The 21,908-nt window shown below is 51.0% G+C and overlaps 1 protein-coding gene across 1 annotated transcript in view; it reads right to left on the minus strand.

The window, feature by feature from the left end:
* Positions 1 to 3,214, minus strand: part of LRFN2 (leucine rich repeat and fibronectin type III domain containing 2) — a 40,225-nt gene extending 37,011 nt beyond the window's left edge. The window contains exon 1 of the mRNA XM_047859468.1: positions 1,815 to 3,214. Within this exon, the coding sequence (XP_047715424.1) occupies positions 1,815 to 3,214 (1,400 nt within the window). The remainder of the gene's footprint in view (positions 1 to 1,814) is intronic.
* Between the last annotated feature and the right edge of the window lie 18,694 nt (positions 3,215 to 21,908).

Genomic DNA, 21,908 nt, shown 5'->3' on the forward strand with positions numbered 1-21,908 from the left:
TACTACCATGGGAACTAAGCAAGTATAATGTTGGGTGCAAAGAATTAAGAAGTACAAACTAGACTGGCCATAAATATCATTTCGAATTGAGATAAAATGTAGAGAAAGAAAACGGGTTAACTTCAGGTGGTGGGATTACAGGTAATTCTCATTTCTCTTTGTCATTGTATTTTTCAAATTTACTACAGACTATTACTTTTATCATTAGAAAATTACATATGTGTATTATTAGGCTTAATGATCTATCTATCGATCTCTTTATATGTGCTCACATGTATATATTTAATAGGGTCTAATGCTGCCTTCTGCACATCCTGAGGGGAGGAGCTGCTGTCCAGACAAGCCAAGCATAGGCCAGTCAGGGAAATACCCTGGTTTCTATCAGTTTCCATGACGCACCCCCCTTCAGTCTCCGGGACTCCATTTGGTGAATGAATGCCTTCCTTGTGAGCTCTTCTCTCTCAGGCATCCTGATCCAGAGACTCAGCAACTGAGACAGAGGCCAGAAGAAATCTCAATGCTCTTGACCTCTCCTGCACCATGGACCCTCGGGTGTCTACGAAGCCTATGGGATCCCTTCTCAGAATAATCATTTTAAAGGCACGCAATAAAATACACAGGGTTTCAGGAGAAACCAGGCATTCCTTGAGCAGTAAGATACTAGGCCATATGCTTCTCAGTTCGCAAACCAAGGCTGGCTGAGATGGGGACTCATCCGAGGTCAGAGCCTGGACCCTCTGGCCTCGATCTGTCCCTCTGTGAGCTCCTCTCTCCCTCCCTCTGAATGACTGAGGGGCAATTCAACTGCAGTTTTTTAGTCTTAACCTCCCTTTCTACCAGGCCCAGGAAATGACCCCTTGATCCTCACCGTAAAGTTACAAGGTCAACTTCATTGTCTCCATATCCAGTTAAAGGAGATCATGCCCAGAGATGTCAGCACAGGTGGGCAAGATGGCCCCACCTCTAATATCCAGGGGGCTCCCGTGACCTGCTCTTGCCAATCAGAGCTCATCCAGGGCTTCTGTGGGACCAGCTGGGAAAGGGACAGAGGGAAGCTCAGAGGAAAGAGACTGCGTGGGGGTGAGCCAAACCAGAAGAAAATGGAACTTAGGGAATGTAAGAAACTCTGAGAATACAGGACGTTGGTGGGTCCTTTGATCTAGCTGAGCCCGAAGCAGCTTCCTGACATTTATAGTACCTGAGCCAACACACTATGTCTCCATTTCCCCTTTTTCTTTTTTCAGCCGGTTTGAATTGGATTCGATCACCTGCATTCAAATGTCCAACCTAAGTCAGGTATGGCTTCTCCCCATTTTACAGGTAGGGAAAACTGAGGCAGCCCAGGAGAATTAAATGGGTAGCAAGTGGTGGGGCCATGATCCGAGTTCTACTCTTTCTGGCCTCAAAGCCTTAAGCACGATACATGCGAGTCCAGATGAAGGCCAGATTCATTCCTCCCTGGAGGAGTTAGATCCTTTGGCCAAGAGCTCCCCTCATTGTTCTTGTGTGTCCCCCACCTGGGGCTCAAAACCCAGAAAGTCCAGAGGCTCAGAGCCACATGCCCACCTATCACAGACACGCCCTCGGAGGCCTGGTCCTTCTGACACGTGTCTCTTGGGGCTGCCCCCGGGCAGGTAGTTGAAGTTCTTTCTATGTCCTCTTACCTGCACAGAGGACACAGTTTGCCGCAAGAATCCCACAGGCACCTCTGGGGAGAAGGGGTGTAGGTGGGAACAGTTCAACACCCTCCCCGTCACCTCCTCCTCCCTCTCCTGCCAGACACCTCCCTGCCTTTGCCACAGCCCCCGGCTCACCTGTAAATCAGTACCTCATCGTCGGAGCAGTTGTACTGCAGCTGGTACATCTTCACGCGGGGCGCCGACTTGCTGACCGACCACTTGACCAGGGCCGAGGTGGTAGTCACATCAGACACCAGCACAGCCCGCTCCGGGGGGCTTTTGGGAGGCTCCCCGCCCCCACTGCCTCCCCCTCCCCGGCTGGTCTTGCTGGAGCCAGTGATGTCCGAGAGGCGGGACTTGGGGGGCGCCGTGCGGCTGGTGCTATTGCTGACATGCGGCAGCTGGACGATGGACACCTCCACCATGGCCGTGGCCTCCCCGGCGGCGTTGGCGGCGATGCAGGTGAAGGCGCCGCTGTCCTGGGACGTGGTGATGAGGATGTCCAGGGTGCCGTTGTCGTACACGGCGGTCCTTGAGGAGTTCCCCACCAGGCGGTCGTCAGGGGCCACCCAGTGGATGAGGGGGCCGGGGTCCCCGATGGCCTTGCACTTGAGCGTGGCCGCCTGGCCCTCCAGAACCAGCAGCCTGTGCGTGTGCTGGGTGATGAGAGGCGGCTCGCACACAAACTCCTCCTCTCGCACGTGCCAGAAGTAGCGGCCCTTGAGGCCGCCGGGGGAGCCGCAGGTCTCCAGGTCGTCGTCCCGCTGGAGCCGCCGCAGCCAGAGCAGCTCACAGTTGCAGTGCAGCGGGTTCCCCCCAAAACTAAAGGACAAGGGTGGAGCAAAAGGCGTGGCAGTCAGGGCGGAGGCTTGGGAGCGGGCGAAGATGGGGTCCGGGGGCAACTTTTGCAGCCGGTTGGAGGTGAGGTCGAGGCGAGCCAGTTTCTGCAGGTCGGCGAATGTCCCCTCGGCAATGTGGTCCAGCAGGTTGTGGTCCAGGCTCAGCTGGTGCAGGTTGACCATGCGCCGCACGGAGCCCCAAGGCAGGCCGTGCAGGTTGTTGTAGGAGAGGTCCAGGTCCTCCAGTGTCAGCAGGAAGTCCTCGAAGGCCTCGTCGGCGATGCCGCCCAGCTGGTTGTTGTTGACAATGAGGTGCTGCAGGTTGACCAGGCCCCGCAGGGTGTCCTCCCCGAGGCTGGGCAGCCGGTTGCTGTCCAGGTGCAGGGAGCGGAGGCTCTCGAGGTCCAGGAAGGAGAAGGGCTGGATGTGGCTGATGGTGTTCCTGGACAGGGTCAGGTCCACCAGCCCCGTCATGTTGGCGAAGTCCTGGCGGCCGATGTGGATGATGAAGTTGCCACCCAGACGCAGCTCCACCGTCCGCCGGTCAATGTCAGGGGGCACGAAGAGCAACCCCTTGGAAGGGCAGAGGGTCCCCAGTGACTCAGACAGGTTCTGGCAGACACAGTACTTGGGGCAGGCGTCGACCACGGCAAACGCCATGCCAAACGCCAGCAGGCCACCAAGCAGGGTCTCCATGGTCTGGTCACTCAGGCCGTGGTGCCTAGAAGGGAGGGACACAAGGTCAGGGTCAAGAGGCCACTTCCTAATGCCCCACCAGAGCTTCACTGGTCACCCCAACCCCTGCCTTAGGGGGGCAGCAGAGAATGGCCTGTGCTCGTGCGAGGTCTAACCTCTTCTCCCAACCAATCCCTTTCATACAGTTCCACTCCCCCCGCGCCCTTAGTTATCATCACCTTCTAACAGACTATTTAATTTACTTACTAATTATATTTATGGAATATTTCTTATCTCCCCCACGAGAATGTCAGCTCCACAGGGATAGATTACTTTGATCTGTTTTGTGAATTGCTGTATCCCACACGTCTAGCACAGTGTCTGGAACACAGTAGGCGCGCTATAAATGTGTGGAATGAATGGAGGGAAAAATCCATACCAGTGGTTCAAGTAATAATCATCAGATTTGAAAAGTGTGTTATGGATGTATCTTGAAGCAGTTTTACTTTCTTTTTGTTGTTGTTGTTTATTCATTTTTTTGATAGAGAGAGAGTGTGAGTGGGGAGCGGCAGAGAGAGAGGGAGACACAGAATCTGCAGCAGGCTCCAGGCTCTGGACTGACAGCAGAGCCCGACATGGGGCTCGAACTCACGGAGTGTGAGATCACAACCTGAGCTGAAGTCGGACGCTTAACCGACTGAGCCACCCAGGCACCCCACAGTGTTACTTTCTTAATTGGTGTAGACTTAGCATTCCTTAGGAACAAGGACATGGACAGGGAGAGAGCTGACCCCTGGAGAACTGGTTATTGGGGTTTTTGGGGAACTGGTTATAGGTAAGTTTCACCATGGAGAGTCCACACAGTAGATGAATCTTTGGGAAATGCAGAAGAGGGGTGAGACAGGAAGCAAAGGCATGAACTTCTTCTGTGCTGGGTCCTCTGGCCAGACCTTCAGGTACATCATCTCATTTGGGCTTTGGAAACATCTGTCATAAGGAAGGGCTTATCTGTGTATATAGATGAGAACTTGTCCACCGCTGAATAGCCTCCTTCAGGTGTTCACTCAAAAGTCACCTTCCTTCCCGACGCCCCACCTTGACGTGCACATCCCTTTTTCTTACTTTGTATTTTCTCCTTGAAACTGATCACGATCTAACCTCCTGTCTATTTATTTTACCTACTTGTCTTGTTTAATGCTTGTCTTCTGCACTGGCAACAGAGCCCCAAGATGTAGGGGCTTGTTTTTATTCACCACTACATACTCAAAGGCCGAAAGTAGTGCCTGGCACATAGTCTGTGCTTCTGCATGAATGGATATCTAGGGAAGGAAGAAATGGCCTTTGACTCAGGTCTTTGTGCTTCCAAATCTTAGAGTTTTCTCACTCTTCCATGTTGTACTAGCTGTGGCTCCATTTATGTAGTGCTGAAAACATCAATGGAGTTGGACTTTTGAAAATCCCTGCACATGGGTTGTGTAGCCTCATGCAGACCAGCGCTCTCAAACTGCCTTCTAGCAGTGCAGGCTAGGGTTCTGCAAGAAAGGCGTTCTAAGGCCACCGAGTTGGGGACACATTGCCTGCTCTCTCTTGCTCTCGCAAAAGCTCTATATGCATTAGCAAGTGCAGAAAGGTTGAGAAATTCTGCTGCAGTAAAGAAAATAGATTAATGTTTAATTCTACATTGCTTTGCCTTTTTTAGCTAAAGATACTCTTTTTGGAGAGCAACGATCATTAATATCTTGAGGAAGTAGGGCTCCATAGCTCCCAGTTTGAGAAGCCCAGACACAGAAAAAACAGCCAGCTGATTTGAAAGGCTGTATGGTAAATTTAAAAACCTACTCCAATTAGATATTACTTTATTGTGAAGATGTGAATTTCATTATTGTGTCTATTTCAGGGTAAATCTCCCACCTAAGACCCTTCAAGGGCCAAAGACTTAATCTATATTCCATCTGGAGAGTGTTGTTTCTGCTCAGCGCTGTCCAATAGAAATGTAATTTACTAGCCATAAATGTAATTTAAATGTTCTAGCGGACATATACAGAGTAAAAAAGAAAAAGATGAAATAAATTTTGATAATATATTTTATTTAAACCACTATATTCAAAATATTATTTCACATGTAATCAATACATACAATTATTAACAAGATATTTAACATTCTTTTATTTGCACTAAGTCTTTAAAATTGGGTGTGTATTTAATACTTAGAGCACATTTTAAGTGCTCACTAGCCATATGTAGCTATTGGCTACCATATTGGACAGTGTTGTTGGAGCAGGTGTTGGCTAACTATAGCCAAGGGCCGAATCCAGCCTGCCACCTGTTTATGGAAATAAAGTTTTATTAGAACATGGTCATGTTCAATTCATTTACATATTATCTATGGCTATGTCTTGTGTGCGTGTGTGTGTTCGTGTGTGTGCGTGCGTGCGTGTGGGCACACACTACAATGGCAAAGGTGAGTAGTTGCAGCAGATATAATGTGGCCAGCAAAGCCTAGAATATGTATTGTCTTGCCCTTTACAGAAAATGTTTGCCAATATCTGTTGTAGAGGATTTTTTCCCCCTCTTCATCTTCTTCATTACAATCACCCTCATCAAGCCTTTGCCAACACGCCTAATTCCACACAGTTCTGCTCTGGGTTTCCATGAGCAGCCATCCACCCTGCCAGTCCCTGCTTTACAGACCTGAGGGGTTATCATCCGACCCTGAACCAGGTCTCGCCAGAGACATCCAGCCCAGAGGTGTCTGCATGTGAAAGATTTCCACCTGCCACCTTCCCTGTGCTCAAATGAGCTTGGGCTTTCTAGGTTCATACTTAGCTGGAGCCTGATAAAACAAACAGGAATCTTCTCCATCTGCGCTGACCCTCTTCTTATATTTTTAGCACAAGAACAAATCTTTGCAAGGGCTGGTTCTGGCCACTACCCTAGTTTATCTCTTACCACCCTCTGTTCCATCGCTCTTCTTTTCCCAGCTAGGCTCAACGTCTCTCACTTATAAATGCCATGCTTGATCTTCCTCCAGGACTTCCAACATGCTCTGGTTTCTTCCTGGCCTCTCTCCCTAACTCCACTCCTGCCTGGCCAAGTTCCTATTCTACCTCCGGGTCTCAGCTTCAACACCACCTACTCCAGGAAGCCTCTCCACAACCTCAACCAAATTAAACCCTTCTGCTATGTGCTCCTTATTCTATGCTTGTCCTACATACATGCTCACTGCACTTTTCATTATAATTCCTTAATTACTCAGCTATCTGCCTTCATAGACCGTAAACTCCAAAAGACAGGGACTTTACCTATCTTGTCCTCCAGTGCCTTGCACACACCCAACTCATCGTAAGTGCCCCGTAAATATCAATTAAATGAATGAATGAAGTACAGTACTGAGCAAAGCCAGTTTCTGGCACTGTCACTGAGGTTCCGAGGTCTGTATTAACACTGTTTAGGGTTCATTTGGTTAGTCAGCTGAGAAGACTATCTTTACGGAGAGGTGCGGTCACGGCAGAAACTTCAGAAACAACTTCTGGCAACCAACAGCTGCGCTGCCCAGCATGACTCACCATGGTCATGGAGTCAGGGAGTCCATATGTCTCTGGCTGTTGTGTCTGCTCAAGTAGAGGTGAACAGTACCCCTTATACCCACTGGGGATCCAGGGACAGCCACACCCAAGGATGTCCCTCCTTGGTTAAGTTGGAGGCATGCATGTGTACATGTGTAGAGAGGGGGGTAGTGTGCTGCAAGCCTATGGTCCCAAGAGAAAGGCTTCCTCTTTATAAGCTCTTGTCAGTAAACGCTGAAGTGACCTGAGGCTAAGCAGCACTTCCAACATTTACACAACACGGCGTACATAGAAGTGGTAATGTCTGTCAGGTTCCTATGAGTCCAGGGCCAAGCCTGTTGGTGGCCTGTGCTAGATCTCTTTGATTTGCCCCTCTGGATCCTTCCTTTACCCTCTCTGACCCTGCCCTGTGCCCTAGAAGGCTTGCTGTCTGGGCTGCATCAGTGCAATGTGGACAGACCACCCCATCCTACGGCATCCTCTGGGCCTGCCCATCCTTGGTCCTGTCACCTGCCCTCTGATAGAGGGTGGCAGTGGCCCCAAGCAGGGAAGCCCCGGGCACTTTGGGATGTGCACCCTGCACAGGACCCATTGTTTCAGACAGTTTTGTCTTTGTAAATTATGTTAACCAAACCTTATTTTTTAAAAGTTTGTTAAGGATTAACAAGTGCCTAATGAATTCAAATCTGTGACATAATAGAGCTGGGTAAATATATTTTAAGTAATCAGCATGGAAGCTTACTGACAGAGAAGGTGACTATTGAATCTTAATTAAAATTGTATTCCGAGAACCATCACTTATAATACTCCCATAGCCCAACAAAAAGCAGCTTAAACCCCAAGTCGGGAGGGAGGCAAGGGGAGCGTGTGGATGCGTGTAATTAGCGCACCCCCAGAGTGGGGGCTCCCTCTCTTGAGCAGGGATTTGAGCTGGAAGGAGCCACTAGGTCCCTCTAAGCGTGTCTGGATGGGGCAGGTGGCAGAGGGGAGCTAAGAGAGGGAGAGATTAGGAGTAGAGATTTGGTTTCAGGAACAAAGGAGCGAGCAGATGAAAGCAGTCAGGAGGGGCTATGGGATTATTTGTGAGCAAAGCTGAGAGAGGTGCACGGGGATCAGAAGCCAAGCAGTGACATGGATGCTGGTATCAAATGTCAGCATCAGCCTTCATGCAGAGGAATCTATCTGCAGAGGAGCAAGAGCTCCTCTGCTCAGAATGTCTATGAGCCTGGGCCTGGGGAGGGGAGAGGAGGGGAAGAGAGGGAGGGGCGGGGCAGGGGCTGCCTGGAGACGCAGACAGAGGACCCAGGAGAGGAGGAGAAACACTCTACCCAGGACCGGCAGTGCCTGCAAGAATCTGCACAACTCTGGGCAGGAACAATGTCTCCTCCCTGCCTGGGTTTCTTCGGGTGGTTTTCCCAGCAACTCTGCAAGGTGAGTGTTGCCCCTGGTCCCTAAGGTATTCCTGTGCAAGTAGGAACAGGTGTCTTTGCAGGGCATTTGTAGGGCCCCTTTGCTGGATAACCTTGTGCAGGAGACAACCCACCCTCCCGTACCTTGTGGCCTCAAGTATTGCTATCCCCGTTTTAACCACTGGGACTTGAGGTTCAAAGAGGTTTGGGCCGGCCCAAACTCTCCCAGCTACCCTGAGCAAAGCCATGGTTTGAACTGAGGACTGTCAGGCTCTAGGCTGTCCTTGGAGTGGAGCAGGTCCCTCCAGAGGCTTCCATGTGCCTGGTGTACATAGAGAATCCTGCTGCTGCCACTATGGGATCGCTTAGTAACCTGTGACGGCCCAGCTGTTTGACTAAATTGGGGCTCTTGTGTTTCCTGCTTAGGGATGGTGTTCCCAGAGGCAGAGCCCTAACTGGCTCAGAAAGACCCACCTGTCAGGCTTCACGTCAGTGGGTCTCACACACACACACACACACACACACACACACACACAGGACGCACATGCGCACACACACATACACACATGCATGCACACGCTTAAATATACTGGCAATAAATATAGCGTGTGGAACTAGGCTGATGGTTTGTAATCAGAATCTCCAGATGGGATTTTATATTTAAAACAAAAGGGAAAAAGAAAGATGAGGGCTGAAATCAGAAAACTAATGGACATGGCGGCAGAAACGGAAAGTTCCTGTTCCTTCCCTTGATGGTGAGACCACAGACTTTCCTCCCCACTCCCTCCGGCCCCTGGGCCCTGCCTCCCTGTCAGAACCACCTCGAGCTGTTCCAGACAGAAGAGGCAACATTTAGCAGATGGCTGGCACGATATATGTGATATCTCTCCACCCTGATTTCCATTTAAAAGATACCTTAGCAACCAGCCAAGGAGCCACCCGCCCCTGGAGCCTGTAAATCAAGTAAGATGCCTGCCTCGGCTTCAGGTAAAAAGAAATGGCCCCTCCAGGGTGCTCCCAGCCAGGAAAGTGTGAATTAATAAAAGTGGGAGGGGTTCGGATCTGTCAGGAGAGGCCGCTGCTTGCACCTTCTTCCCAGACTCCCCCTCCTGGGGCACCTGCTGCTCCCCATAAATCATACCACTCCAGGCGAGCCCTGGAGGGACTTGCTTTGGAGCAAGGGGATGGGGAAAGGAAACCTGACTTCCAGACAAGAGCTGATGGGGCCGCTTTTTTTTTTTTTTTTTTTGGCCTAGGAGTTGACAGGTGGTGGCCCTGCCCCCAGCCCCGTGTTTGGCTCCAGTGTGAGGCTTTCAAGCCCTGTCAGCCCCATCTCCAGCAACTCTACCTCCCAGGCCCTCAGGAAAACAGACCGGGGCTTCTTCTAGGGAGAAGAAAAATGAGTTAGCATTAGAGAGCTGATTTCCCAAACCCCCTCTCTGATGCTGCCCTGTAGAGAGATCCTTCTAGAATCCTGAGAAAGAGAGGAGGGAGCAAGCTTAAGGAGTATGTGCTGGAGAGAGCTGAGACCTCAGAGTGCCCAGTCTGAAAGGAGAGGCAGCATCTTTGACCTCAGGCAGCACCGCCCGTTTTGATGTTGGAGTCACAGCTTCTAGTGTGAAGGGGGGAAGGGGAGAGAAAGAGAGAGGAGAGAGAAAGAGAGAGGAGAGAGAGAGAGAGAGAGAGAGAGAAAGCCAAATCCCAGGGGAGCCCCTCCGAAGGTCCTAGTTTCTTGGCTACAGAAAGACACTCACGCAGGATGGGCAAAATCCTTTGCCGCGGTGTCCCCAAGCAAACCTATGGAGGCAGAGGCCACATCCGGAACCCCCAAAGTTCTGCACAAACTATTTTTAAAATGCGGTCTGTGATAGCACAGGCAACGGGAATGGAAGAGGGAAATAATGTCTCAAACATCAAAAGGGCAGAATGAGCCCATTTAGGCTCTGTTTAAACTTCTATTGTGCAAGATAAGCAGTTGTTAGCATAAGTAAGTTATTAAGCTCAGAACCGCTTCCTCTCTGTTCTCAATGACAGCATTATGCCTCCGTGTTAATGCATCCATGATAGCTTTTATTGTGTTGCAATGTAATTACGTGTTTCTCTGTCTCATACTCCGTTCACCTGGGAACCCCTTCTTGGCAGGGACCATATTTTGTTCAGCTCTGAATCCTCAGGAGCAAGCTCAGTACCTGGCCCAGAGCAGGCATGTGGGACATGCTTGATGAGAGAATGAATGAGTGGTGGACTGAATGAATGAGTGCTCTAGCATGACCAGCTGAACCCCGGGGCACCTTTGCCACCCCGTCCATTTTGATTTGTTGATGCTGGAGAAGCAATGCCCCCCAGAGGGGAGCTTCCAACCAATGCTTCCCCATGAGAGGGGTGGAGGATACATACCTCGGCTCCTCCCCTCCTGGGGTGGGATGATGCTGAGGCACGTTCTTCTGTCCCCTAGTGGTCCCGGGTGAGCCCCAGATGCCCTTTGCTGCCACCTGCTCTTCTCACCCGATACTGGCTGTCTTCCCTTCCCCCTCTCACCTCCTACTCCTTTTCCTGGGTGTCCTGACGCCACCAGCCAAATAAGGCACTTACATTCAAATCCTTGTTTTGGGTCCACTTCTGGGGAACCCAGCTCGAGGCAAACTCCTTAGTGATTACTCTCATATATAAGGTACCAGCTGAGCTTGGGCCGCTGTGGAAATGTCAGCTACATGGAAATAAAAAATGATACGAAAATCACACACATTCTCGTCAATGAGACACACACACACACACACACACACACACGGAAAACTAGCAACTTGGTGAAGGAAGATCTTAGCTCCCACACAAAGGACTGGCGGTAACGGTTGAAGGGCACCTGTCTTCTACCCAGCGTGTTCACGGCCAGCCCTCTGGTCTCAAGACCCGTGCGAGCCACTGTGTGAAGGAGCGTGGATGACGGAGGCCCATGTGTGGACGCGTGTGGCGTGTGGATGCCGGGGTTGGAACGCGAACGGAGGGGTGTGTGTGTGCGGGAACTGGCATGTCTGACTGATCAGGCGCCTGCAGGCGCCTCGTGTGTGAGTGAGGGGGTGCTGCATGAATGGAGGTGAGCGAGTGAGTGAGGGAACGGGTGTGTTTGCCTGAATGGAGGGCTGTGTGGGTGAAGGAGGGCCTGCTTTTAGGAACGGGGGCCTGGATGTGAATCAGGCTGCCTGTGAGCCGATGGCATGCGAGGCAGGGAGAGGGAGCAAGCTTGTTTGTCCGGCTTTGATGGAAACAAATGCTGTTTTGCTGCCGTGTCGTCCACTGCAAATGTGCTCCTCTCTGTGGCTGCCGGTGATCCGTCCCTGCCGAGGGGACACAGACAGCCCACAGGGCTGGCGGCTCCCGGCATCAGTTTAGGCCTCGACCTCCCTCCCTGTTCTTGCTTGTCAGCCTCTATTCCGGCCCTCAGGTGAGTGTGTGGGAGCTCTGGTCTCACACAGAGAGATTTTTGCTTTTGATTCAGTCCTGACTTTCGAGATGTTTTCTCTAAAATACCCCGTGCCCCCATTCCAAACGCTTTTTTGGATTCTGTCACCTGAAGACTCACGCAAGGGTCCTGCTCTGGGAAGCTGGGTGGACCACCCCTTTTGTACCTCAGAGGGAGAATATGGAGGGTATGGATCCACAGGGATGCCTTTCCGGGCACCAGGGCCTGTCTGGTCCTCTCTCCCTTGCTCAAAGCCTCCCCGCCACAAATTCATGTCCAAGGACCCAGTCCCTGCCATCTTAACCCTTTAATCCTTCCCTGCTGTAAATCACAGAGCACCCCTGGGTTCACAGCACCCTGCCCCCAAGAGCCCTGACCTTTCCCTGGTCCCCACACTCCGGGAGCAACCTCCGTGTGTGGTCCTCTCTGGGACTGGGCTAATGAAAGGAGCAGTGGGGTGGATAATTCAAAACGGCAGATAATCCAAAACTCATTTCCATTTGGCTAGGGAAGGTTCACACCATGATTTACTCTCCTCATTATGTTTGGCTCAGGCTAAAATTAAAATTGGCTTTTCTTCTTCAAGCCATCCAGGCTATAGGGTAGGCAATGACTGGATAGCATTAAAGTTCACTCCAGCTGGAGAACATAATTTAGGGTCGATATCTGATGAGGATATCAGACTTGAAGGTCACTAGCGGTAGAAGTTAAATCGCCCTCCTCAGACTGAGGCTCCCTGAGGGCAGGGCTGTGTCTCCCCCTCAGACTGGAGCTCCTGAAGTCAGGGCTGTGTCTCCCCCCTCAGACTGGGGATCCCTGAGTCAGGACTGTATCTCCTCTCCCTCAGACTGGGCTCCCTGAGGGCAGGGCTGTGTCTCCCCCTCAGACTGGAGCTCCTGAAGTCAGGGCTGTGTCTCCCCCCTCAGACTGGGGATCCCTGAGTCAGGACTGTATCTCTCCCTCAGACTGGGGCTCCCTGAGGGCAGGGCTGTGTCTCCCCTCTCAGACTGGGCTCCCTGAGGGCAGGGCTGTGTCTTCCCCTCAGACTGGAGCTCCTGAAGTCAGGGCTGTGTCTCCCCCATCAGACTGGGGATCCCTGAGGGCAAGGTAATATCTCCCTCCTCAGACTGGGTTTCCTGAGGGAAAGGCTGTGTCTCCTTCCTCAGACGGGGGCTCCTGAGGTCAGGGCTCCCTGAGAGCAGGGCTGTGTCTCCCCCCTCAGACTGGAGCTCCCTGAGTCAGGACTGTATCTCTCCCACAGACTGGTGCTCCCTGAGGGCAGGGCTGTGTCTCCCCTCCTCAGACTGGGGCTCCCTGAGGGCAAGGCAATATCTCTGTCCTCAGACTGGGACTCCCTGAGGGCAGGGCTGTGTCTCCTCCTCAGACTGGGGTTTGCTGAGTCAGGGCTGTGTCTCCCCCCTCAGACTGGACTCCCTGAGGGCAGGGCTGTGTCTCCCCCCCTCAGACTGGACTCCCTGAGGGCAAGGCTGTGTCTCCCCCCTCAGACTGGGCTCCCTGAGGGCAGGGCTATGTTTTGCCCTCAGAACTGGTGCTTCCATAGGCCAGGGCTGTGTCTCCCCCCTCAGACTGGGGCTCCCTGAGGGCAAGGTAATATCTCCCTCCTCAGACTGGGTTTCCTGAGGGAAGGGCTGTGTTTCCCCCCCTCAGACTGGAGCTCCCTGAGTCTGGACTGTATCTCTCCCACAGACTGGGGTTCCCTGAGGGCAGGGCTGTGTCTCCCTCCTCAGACTGGGGCTCCCTGAGGACAGGGCTATGTCTCCCCATCAGACTGGGGCTCCCTGAGAACAGGGCTGTGTCTCCCCCCTCAGACTGGGGCTCCCTGAGGGCAGGGCTGTGTCTCCCCCCCTCAGACTGGGCTCCCTGAGGACAAGGCTGTGTCTCCCCCTCAGACTGGGTTTCCTGAGGGCAGGGCTATGTTTAGTGTCTCTATCCCAAGCATCTGCTCACAGTTCTGACTCTGGGACTTGAAGCTAGCCTTAGCATTATCCTTCTGTTCCCTCTATTGCCCTTCTCCTCACCCCAGTCTTGGGGGCTCAGGTGAAGGCCAGACCTCCAAGAAGCAGCCCTGCCTGGTGGGTAGGCAGCTGGGGTTCAGCCGGGCAGCCCCGGGCAGAGTATCATTCAAGTTCACAGGCTACTCTGAGAAGGTCTCATTACAAAGGCCTGTGGTTATTACCCTGCCCTGTTATTATGCATTCACCAGGACATCAAGCATGGCATATTTAATCTCGGGCTTCTAATAACACCTCTGATTATTAAAACAGAAAGAATTTAGACAATCAAATTGGCTTCTTGATGGGAGGGTTTTTCTTTTTTTTTTTTTTGCCTGTTTCATCTTGCCTGTTTGTGGTGGCGGGGACAGGCCTGCTTCCCGCAAGGAGGAACATGGGTCTAGAGAATCCCATGTTCACCTCCAAGGTCTGTCTGGTCTTTCCTTGCACTTGGAACAGAATCCTCAGCTGATGACCAACCTCGACTTATAAAGTGACACACAAAAGCAAGAGGACTTCTTAGTCGGGGCTACTTTTGCTGTCTTATAACCCCCACAATTTCCCTAGCAGACAGAAGGCCTAAGAAAAAGCCATTAAGAGAAAAAAGGCTTCCTCCCACTTTGTGATAAGGGAATGGAACAAGGTCCTCCTGCCTGTCCCTTCGTTACGATGCTCTCCTGTGTCCTCCCAGTTCTGGGGACAAGGAGCAGGGACACATTATCCCTCAGAGTCCTTGGAGGAAACGGCCGACAGAGTCTAAGGGCTGCCTGAAGGGAGTTTAGTGAAGGGACGATGTACAGGGGTGTGGGCAGGGTTAGGGGAGACTTGGAAGGGTGGTGTAGCACCCAGACACTGGCAACAGAGAGGATTTTACCCTTTTGTCCCCCAGGCCTGAAGGGGTAAAGGCAGGGGACAGTTTTAGGAATGTGTTATAGCCATGGGAGAAGAGTCGGGCAACAGGAGTTGTGGGGCTTGTGTAGAGGACACATTCACTGACAAACTGCAGCCTGGGACAGAGCGGGCCCAGGAAGGAAGGGCCTCTCTCCCATGCTGCCCTCTCACCACCTGCTGGTACCTTCCAGCAGCCAAACTCAGGAAGCCAGAGAACAAGGGGGCCTGCGTGAACCTGCCACACAGGTCAGCCTCCCCGGCCGCAGGGCAGGGCTGTGGAGAGTGCACTTGGAGGCGCAGATAGAAAATTATCTACACTCAGAAAGAGTGCCCTTCTCTCCTGTCAACTTTCCCAATGAGTTGGCGGATAATAAGGCCATTTGGAAGTGGAAGAAAAACAAGGAGGAAGCAGGAGGGGGGCGGGAAAAGGAGGAAGAGGAGAGAGAGAAGAGAGAGATTAATCCATTGGAAGCAATAAACCCCACAGATTCAAGGGCAGTAAATATGAATTCAATTTGGTTTTGCCATTTACAGTGCCGGCCTTCTTAAGCGCTGACAGGCTGATCAGATAAAAGTCACTGTCGCCACCAGGACGGCACATTTAAATTTTTATTGCAAACACCAGGCTCCATTACCCTGGGATTTGCTCTCTGCATTCCTAATATTGTCTTTCTTCGTGTTGGAATGTGAGCGTCCTGACTCCCACGTAAGGACTAGCGGAGCAGGAAGAGCGTGGTGCAGGGTTTCCGAGCCCCGAGTCCCCATCCTGGCCCTGCCCAGGACCCTCAGCAAGCCCCTTCTCTCCTTGTGCCTCAGTTTCCTCATCTGGGCAATTTGGTTCTGTGTGTGTGTGTGTGTGTGTGTGTGTGTTGAAGGGGTCATCTATTCAAGTCCATTTCTAGCCCATTGGATGAGATTTCGGGTGGGGGCAATGAAGACTCGGGCCACACGATCACCCCAGCCCCTCAAGCGTGGGAAAAGAAAGTCTCCTCTCTGTCTTCAAGTCTGAAAGCCCCACAAAGTTTCTCTTTTTCCTTTTTTCTTTTTCAGTTTACAGACTCATCTCTCCCTTCCCTTTATCTCCTTTTTCCTCCTGTCCCCCTTTCTCTCCATGACCTTCCATCCTTCCCCATTTCCCTCTGTCTCTGCCAGTCTTCTTTGTCCTCTCCTTCTTCTCTCCTTTGTCCTCTTCCCTGGAGACTATCTGGAGTGGAGATCTGGAACACTGCAGCCAATTCTTCCCTCCTATGACGCTCTACCCCACCCCGACTCCCCCAGACAGGGGACCTGATTGACTCAGCAGCAGGGACTCCGTCATTTAATCAGGCTTCTGCTGAGTACCTGCTGGGAAGTGGGCATGCAGGACATGGGAGTGGACAGAACTGGACAGGACATTCCCCTTCTTCTCAGCAGGAGCTTAAAAATAACTACTTAGATAACTGTAACCCAGCAGGGTTGGGGGGGCAGTGTTTACAGAGTGTCTGGTGAGTCTGGTTCCTTCTACATGTTTTCTCCTTTAAACCATTTGACAGTGTAATACTACTTGCCCATTTTACAGATGGAGAAGCTGAGGTTCAGGAAGCTGACAAAGCTTGCTCAATGAATTAAGACAAAGGCAAGAGGTAGAGCTGGACTCCCAACCCAGATAAACCCTACCCCACCATGGACAACACCGATCTCAAGATAGAAGGATGGCAAAATGCAATGGGAATTCTTCAGAAGACATTTCTCCTAACTAGGGCAATGGGACACTTCTGGAAGAAGGTAGCACTGATTGTGGCCTTACATGATAGGTGGTAGGATTTCAGCAGCTAGGGATGGTTGTCTTAATGAGAACATTCTAGAAGAACACAGATTCAAGGTGTTGTGGTAGTCTAACACAGCTGAGTAATTACAGAAATTTTTTTTAAGGGAAGATCCTTTTGGAGGTCCCGGTTTGAGAAGTGCTGTCTTAAAAAGCTTGACCTAGAAGCAAGGTGACTAAGTAAGCATACAGACTCTCCAGTCAAGCCACCTCATGCACTTGAATCCTGACTCTTACTAGCATGTGATCATGGGCAACTGGCTTGACCTCTCAGGGTCTTGGTTTCCTTGTCTGTGAAACTGGATAATTTCACAGAGTTGTGAAGATTAGCTAGGTCACTCCGTGTAAAACACACTTAAGCGGAGCTGAGCACATAGTGAAATCGCAAAACCGGGTCACCCATTATGATTCTTATTCTGTGACTGTCTTTAAGTCACAACTGGCTGTTCTCAAAAGCGTCTTTGGTAAAGAATGGATTTGGGATTGCCACTGAAATAGAAAGCTAAAACGTAAAACATATTCTAGAATTCTGCACACCCAGGGATCTCTGCCACTAGTGGAAGAAATTCTGTTGTTGTAGGTCACGTGGGTAGAAGTTAATGCAAGTAAAGCTGGGGTCAGGAAGCAACGCTTGAAATCTTCCTCCAAACTGGCTGCTCCCATTCCAGGGTCAGGCTTGGGGGTAGTTTGGGCATAGGATGCCTCTAGGCCCAGAGAAGAGGCTGAGATTTTTTTTTTTTTAATTTTATTTATTTTTTTTGTACTGGGAGTATTTTCTGCTCACTCGCTGTGCCGGCCACAGAAAAGGAGGACCTTCCACTCCCTCTCTCTGATCGCTTCCAGTTTGTTAGTAAACTCCTTCTCTACCCTGCTTCTTACTACCAATGGCCGCTGGCACAGCTGCTGTGTGCTACGCTCATTACACTTCTGTCACTTAGGTTATGTGTATTTAGTGGGCAAAATCATTAGCACCTATAAATATTTATTGAGCACCTGCTGTGCTGGGCTCCATACAGAGTCTGAATAAATAGTTCCTCTCTGTTCTCTAGGAGACTGCAATCTATTAAAGGCCAGATAGACCCAGCCATGAGGGAAGAGGGAGAGGTGTAGGGGCAGCTGACAGATGATAGAAGCAAAATCGGCCCTGCCTACCTCCCCAAACTCAAACTCACAGAAAAGCAGAGCTGTGTCTCCCTCCTCAGACTGGGGCTCCCTGAGGACAAGGCTCTGTCTCCCCCCTCAGACTGGGGTTTGCTGAGGGCAGGGCTGTGTCTCCCCCCTCAGACTGGGGCTCCCTGAGGACAGGGCTATGTCTCCCCCTCAGACTGGGGCTCCCTGAGGGCAGGGCTGTGTCTCCTCCTTCAGACTATGGCTCCCTGAGGGCAGAGCTGTGTCTCCACTCAGACTGGGGTCCTTGAGGCAGGGCTGTGTCTGCCCCTCAGACTGGGACTCCCTGAGGGCAGGGCTGTCTCCCCCCTCAGACTGGGGCTCCCTGAGGGCAGGGCTGTCTCCCCCTCAGACTGGGGTTCCCTGAGGGCAGGGCTGTGTCTTCCCGTCAGACTGGGCTCCCTGAGGGCAGGGCTGTGTCTCCTCCCTCAGACTGGGCTCCCTGAGGACAAGGCTCTGTCTCCCCCCTCAGACTGGGGTTTGCTGAGGGCAGGGCTGTGTCTCCCCCTCAGACTGGGGCTCCCTGAGGGCAAGGCTGTGTTTCCCCCTCAGACTGGGTTCCCTGAGGGCAGAGCTGTGTCTCCCCCTCAGACTGGGGTCCCTGCAACAGGGCTGTGTCTCCCCTGATGCTCCTTGAAGACAGAGCTGTCTCCCCTCAGACTGGGGGTCCTTGGTAACAAAGTCTTCTATTTCTTCACCATGAGAGTACTTCTTCAGGAACACTCTATTTATACTTCCTCTTTGCAAGGGGCAAATCCAACCCCCCCCCCCCCCACTGAACTTCTCATTAACTTCAGGCTAAGCACATTCCCACCCTGTGGCTCAGCTTCTCCTGTGTAAAGATGGGCACTCATTAGCTTTAAAGGTGCTGTGTTGTAATGATGTGGGGCACGACTCAGGAGTGAGCCTCACCCCAGTCTCTCTTCTTCCTCCAAACTTGGCTGCCTTTTGCCTCACCATAGGCACAGCTATCAGTGTGTGGTCCTGTCTTCTACCTCCACTAAGTGGGGGAACTAGGTTTCAAGAACATTTTAAAAGCTTGCCCCCAAACCTCTATTCTTCTGTGAATATCGCAGGCTAAACACCTTGCAGTTGGCTTCAGTAATTCTGGCTCTTCAAATGTAGATGGAATCATCACCATCTCATGGTGAACATTTGTCCACTGTTAACTACCTGCTAACCATTTTATGCTTTAACCTCTCACCCTTCCACTCACACCTTGTAGGGAGCATGGTAAATACCCTTATTTTACAGATGAGGCACATGAGGCTCGGAGAGGTGTTCAGTGGTCCCTCTGGGCCCTCAGAGAGCTTTGTGGGCGTCATCGGTCTTGGGACTTTAGAACTGACCACCTATGTTCTCCAGGAGAGTCAACCAATGAAACATACTGAAGGCTCTAGTCAAACATCACTCAGAGTCACTTTATTGTCGAGCATTCCACGGACAGGGAATGGGGAGCTCACCCCAGAGTTTCAGGGTGAGGAGGCCCCACCCTGACATGTCTAAGGTCAGGGTGCTCCCGGGGTTAGAGCATAAGCAGGTGAGACACCAGGGGGCTGGGTGCCCCTGGGCAGTGTCCTTCACACTGGTGTGTGAATGCCTTCTCTTATTCACAATAATCACATGGCCTCGGGATTCAGGGGGCTTACTGATTTGGGGTAGGGGCTCACAATTTTCTGCTATCAATGGAAGAAACAGGATCAGGGCTTGGCTCAGGCAGTGAGGTTCTTGTCTCTCCACAACCGCTGGGGTTTAGTGAGCTCAGCAAGCAAGTGCTCCCCTCCAGAGAGGTAATGGGAAAGTCCAGTTGGACAGTTGGGAGGGCAATCAAATCAACCAGGTCTTCCTTGATGCCCAGTGCTGTGCTCTTCCTCCAAGGAGTGACAGTACAGAGACTCCTGGGTGTCCTCTAATATCCATTCTCTCCTTCCCCAGTAAGAAGCCCCAAGTCTTATTTGCCTTAGAGGCCATGCAAAATAAAGACTACATTTCCCAGCCTCCCTTGTACCTAGGTGTGGTCACATGATCAAGTTCTAGCCAATGGGCTGTAAATAAACCAGTAGGCGGTATTGTAGAGGTTTCCTTAAAGAAAAGGCATACCCTTCTTTACACTTCTCTCTTTCCTAACAACTGGAAAGTAGATGTACAGACAGACCTGAGTACCTATCTTGATCCAGCAGTTGGATTATTTTGTTGAGAATACAAAATAAGAAAATAGAAGGAACCTGGGTACCATGGTGCCACCACATAGCCCTGGACTCCCTGCAGGTTTTCTTTTTAAGTCATCTTTCCCTTCAATGGTGCTGGGAGAAGGAAGGACTGTCCTCTTCTACCTCCTTGTCCCACCACCCACCTCTGTGCACATCAATGCCCCCATCCTTAACTCTGTGCTCACCCTTCTCAGGCGGGAACCATCTCCACACCAGCCTCTTACCTACCAAGAGCCCTGCATCCCCCTGCTAGTTCCTGGACACCCAAGATGCTCATTAGTGTTGCAAGCTCCTGGCCCATCAAAGTCACATGTCAGGAGAGAGGAGCGAAGGCGGGTGACATTTGTTGGTATTTTCAACTCGGGTGAAAAGAAACAAATTGCACTGGAGTTAAATGTCAAAGGCCCCTGAGCATATTGCAAGAGAGGGAGGGGCATTTCCTCATGGGGACAGACTCGTCTGTGTCCCCGAATATGTGTGCTTGGGATATGCAACTGTGTCAGAAGCCTGCAAGGAAGGCCCAGTGGGTGGTGTTTGTCAATGTCCAGCTGCATCCCACTGCAGGCAGACTGGGCAATCCCCAAGTGAGGACACTCATTCATCATCCATCCATTCATCCAGAGAGTATTTACTGAGCACTCACTCTGTATAAAATACTGCAGTAGGTGCTAAGGGACACCCAGCAATGAAACAAATATGGCTGGTCCCCAACTCCTGAGAATGGTCTTTAGAGAGTACAGAAGGTGTATAAAGATCTAATGTAAGAAGAAAATGGTCATCATCGTTAGGGGTGCTGTGTTCTTTCGGTTCTCAGAAAATGGACGAGGAAAGATAACCAGGGAAGAATTTCAGAGGCTTTGCTATGAGGCCTGAAGGATGCACAACACTTAGACGTGCATAGATGTGAGTTGAAGGTCCTATGCACCTCAAAGATAGCATCAAGGCATGTCCACCCACATTACTCTTAGCTTTACTATCATTGCTCCCTCTAAACAAGAGGGAAGTGCCCCCGAGGGAACCAGATACATGTGACATAATCTAGCACAGGAAGGGTTTCTGGGACCTGTGAACTTATTCAAAGTGTGTGCTGAATTTTGTGTGACCATGCATTTTTCTGGGAAGAGCATCCACAGCTTTCATCAGATTCTCTAAGGTGAAGGCGACTTCCCCCAAAGTTGAACCCCCATTCTAGAAGCTGGTGAGAAATAAGGCCTCACTGAATCTCAGACCATTACTTGTCTGACTGTATCTGCTTCATGAAGGGAGGTTGGAGATTTCCAGATATGCTCTTCCTGCACAAGTTCTAATTCCTGAGACCTACATTATGTGACTTACCTAAGAGGCTAAACCAGCCTCAGCTTGGGGTTGGGGGAGTCAGTAGGTGGTAGAAAACTCAGGGGAAGAGCAAGTCATGTTCTTCCCCAAGAAAGAAGCATCCTCTGCTTACGTCTGGCCCTGCAGTGATTGAATTATCAGCCTTTTCACTTAATGAGCATCTCTCTGGACCGGCCACGAGGCCTGTGTTGGGGAGACCAGACATTTCATTACCAGAATTCAGTGGTGCAATGTTGATCCTGGTTTCCTGACAATTATGAGAAGGAGCCAGAGTGCCAAGCAGCATGCTTTCATGAACGTCACCTTGTTCAAAACATACAGGCTCCTTTCCACTCCCCAGTCACATGTGCAGCTCTTAAGTGACCAGGGGAGGCAAGAGGCCCCTGGTAGGAGAACCCAAAGTGCAAGAGGAAGGCGTTTTTGGGATGCGCCCTTGGGCCTGGGCTGCTCTGGCTGCAGACAGATGATGAGACATATCACTGATTCTTTCCATACTAAAAATTAGTAACTCCACAGGCTGCCAGTAGACAGCCTTCCAAGGACAATCACTCTTTCATTTTGTCATTTCCAAGGGTACCTCTCCCAGTGAAAACAATATTATGGACACCTCAAATCACCATAGAGATCATCATTATTTTCCCTCCTACATAAGGAGAAACAGAAGCACAGGAAAAAGGCTGAACACATTGATAAAAACTCTGAGAAGACTTCCAAAGGGTCCAGTCTTCTGGGAAGTCTTCAGTGGAAGTCTTCTGGAAACAGAAGGCAGGGCACAGACCAGAACTCCTATGTAATGTCAGTACATGTCAGACAGTACAGGACAGCCTATTTACCATTTATGGTAGCAGCTATTCTCAAGGGCAG

The sequence above is a fragment of the Prionailurus viverrinus genome, chromosome B2 (assembly GCF_022837055.1).
Source record: "Prionailurus viverrinus isolate Anna chromosome B2, UM_Priviv_1.0, whole genome shotgun sequence".
In the NCBI taxonomy this organism is placed as follows: Eukaryota; Metazoa; Chordata; class Mammalia; order Carnivora; family Felidae; genus Prionailurus; species Prionailurus viverrinus.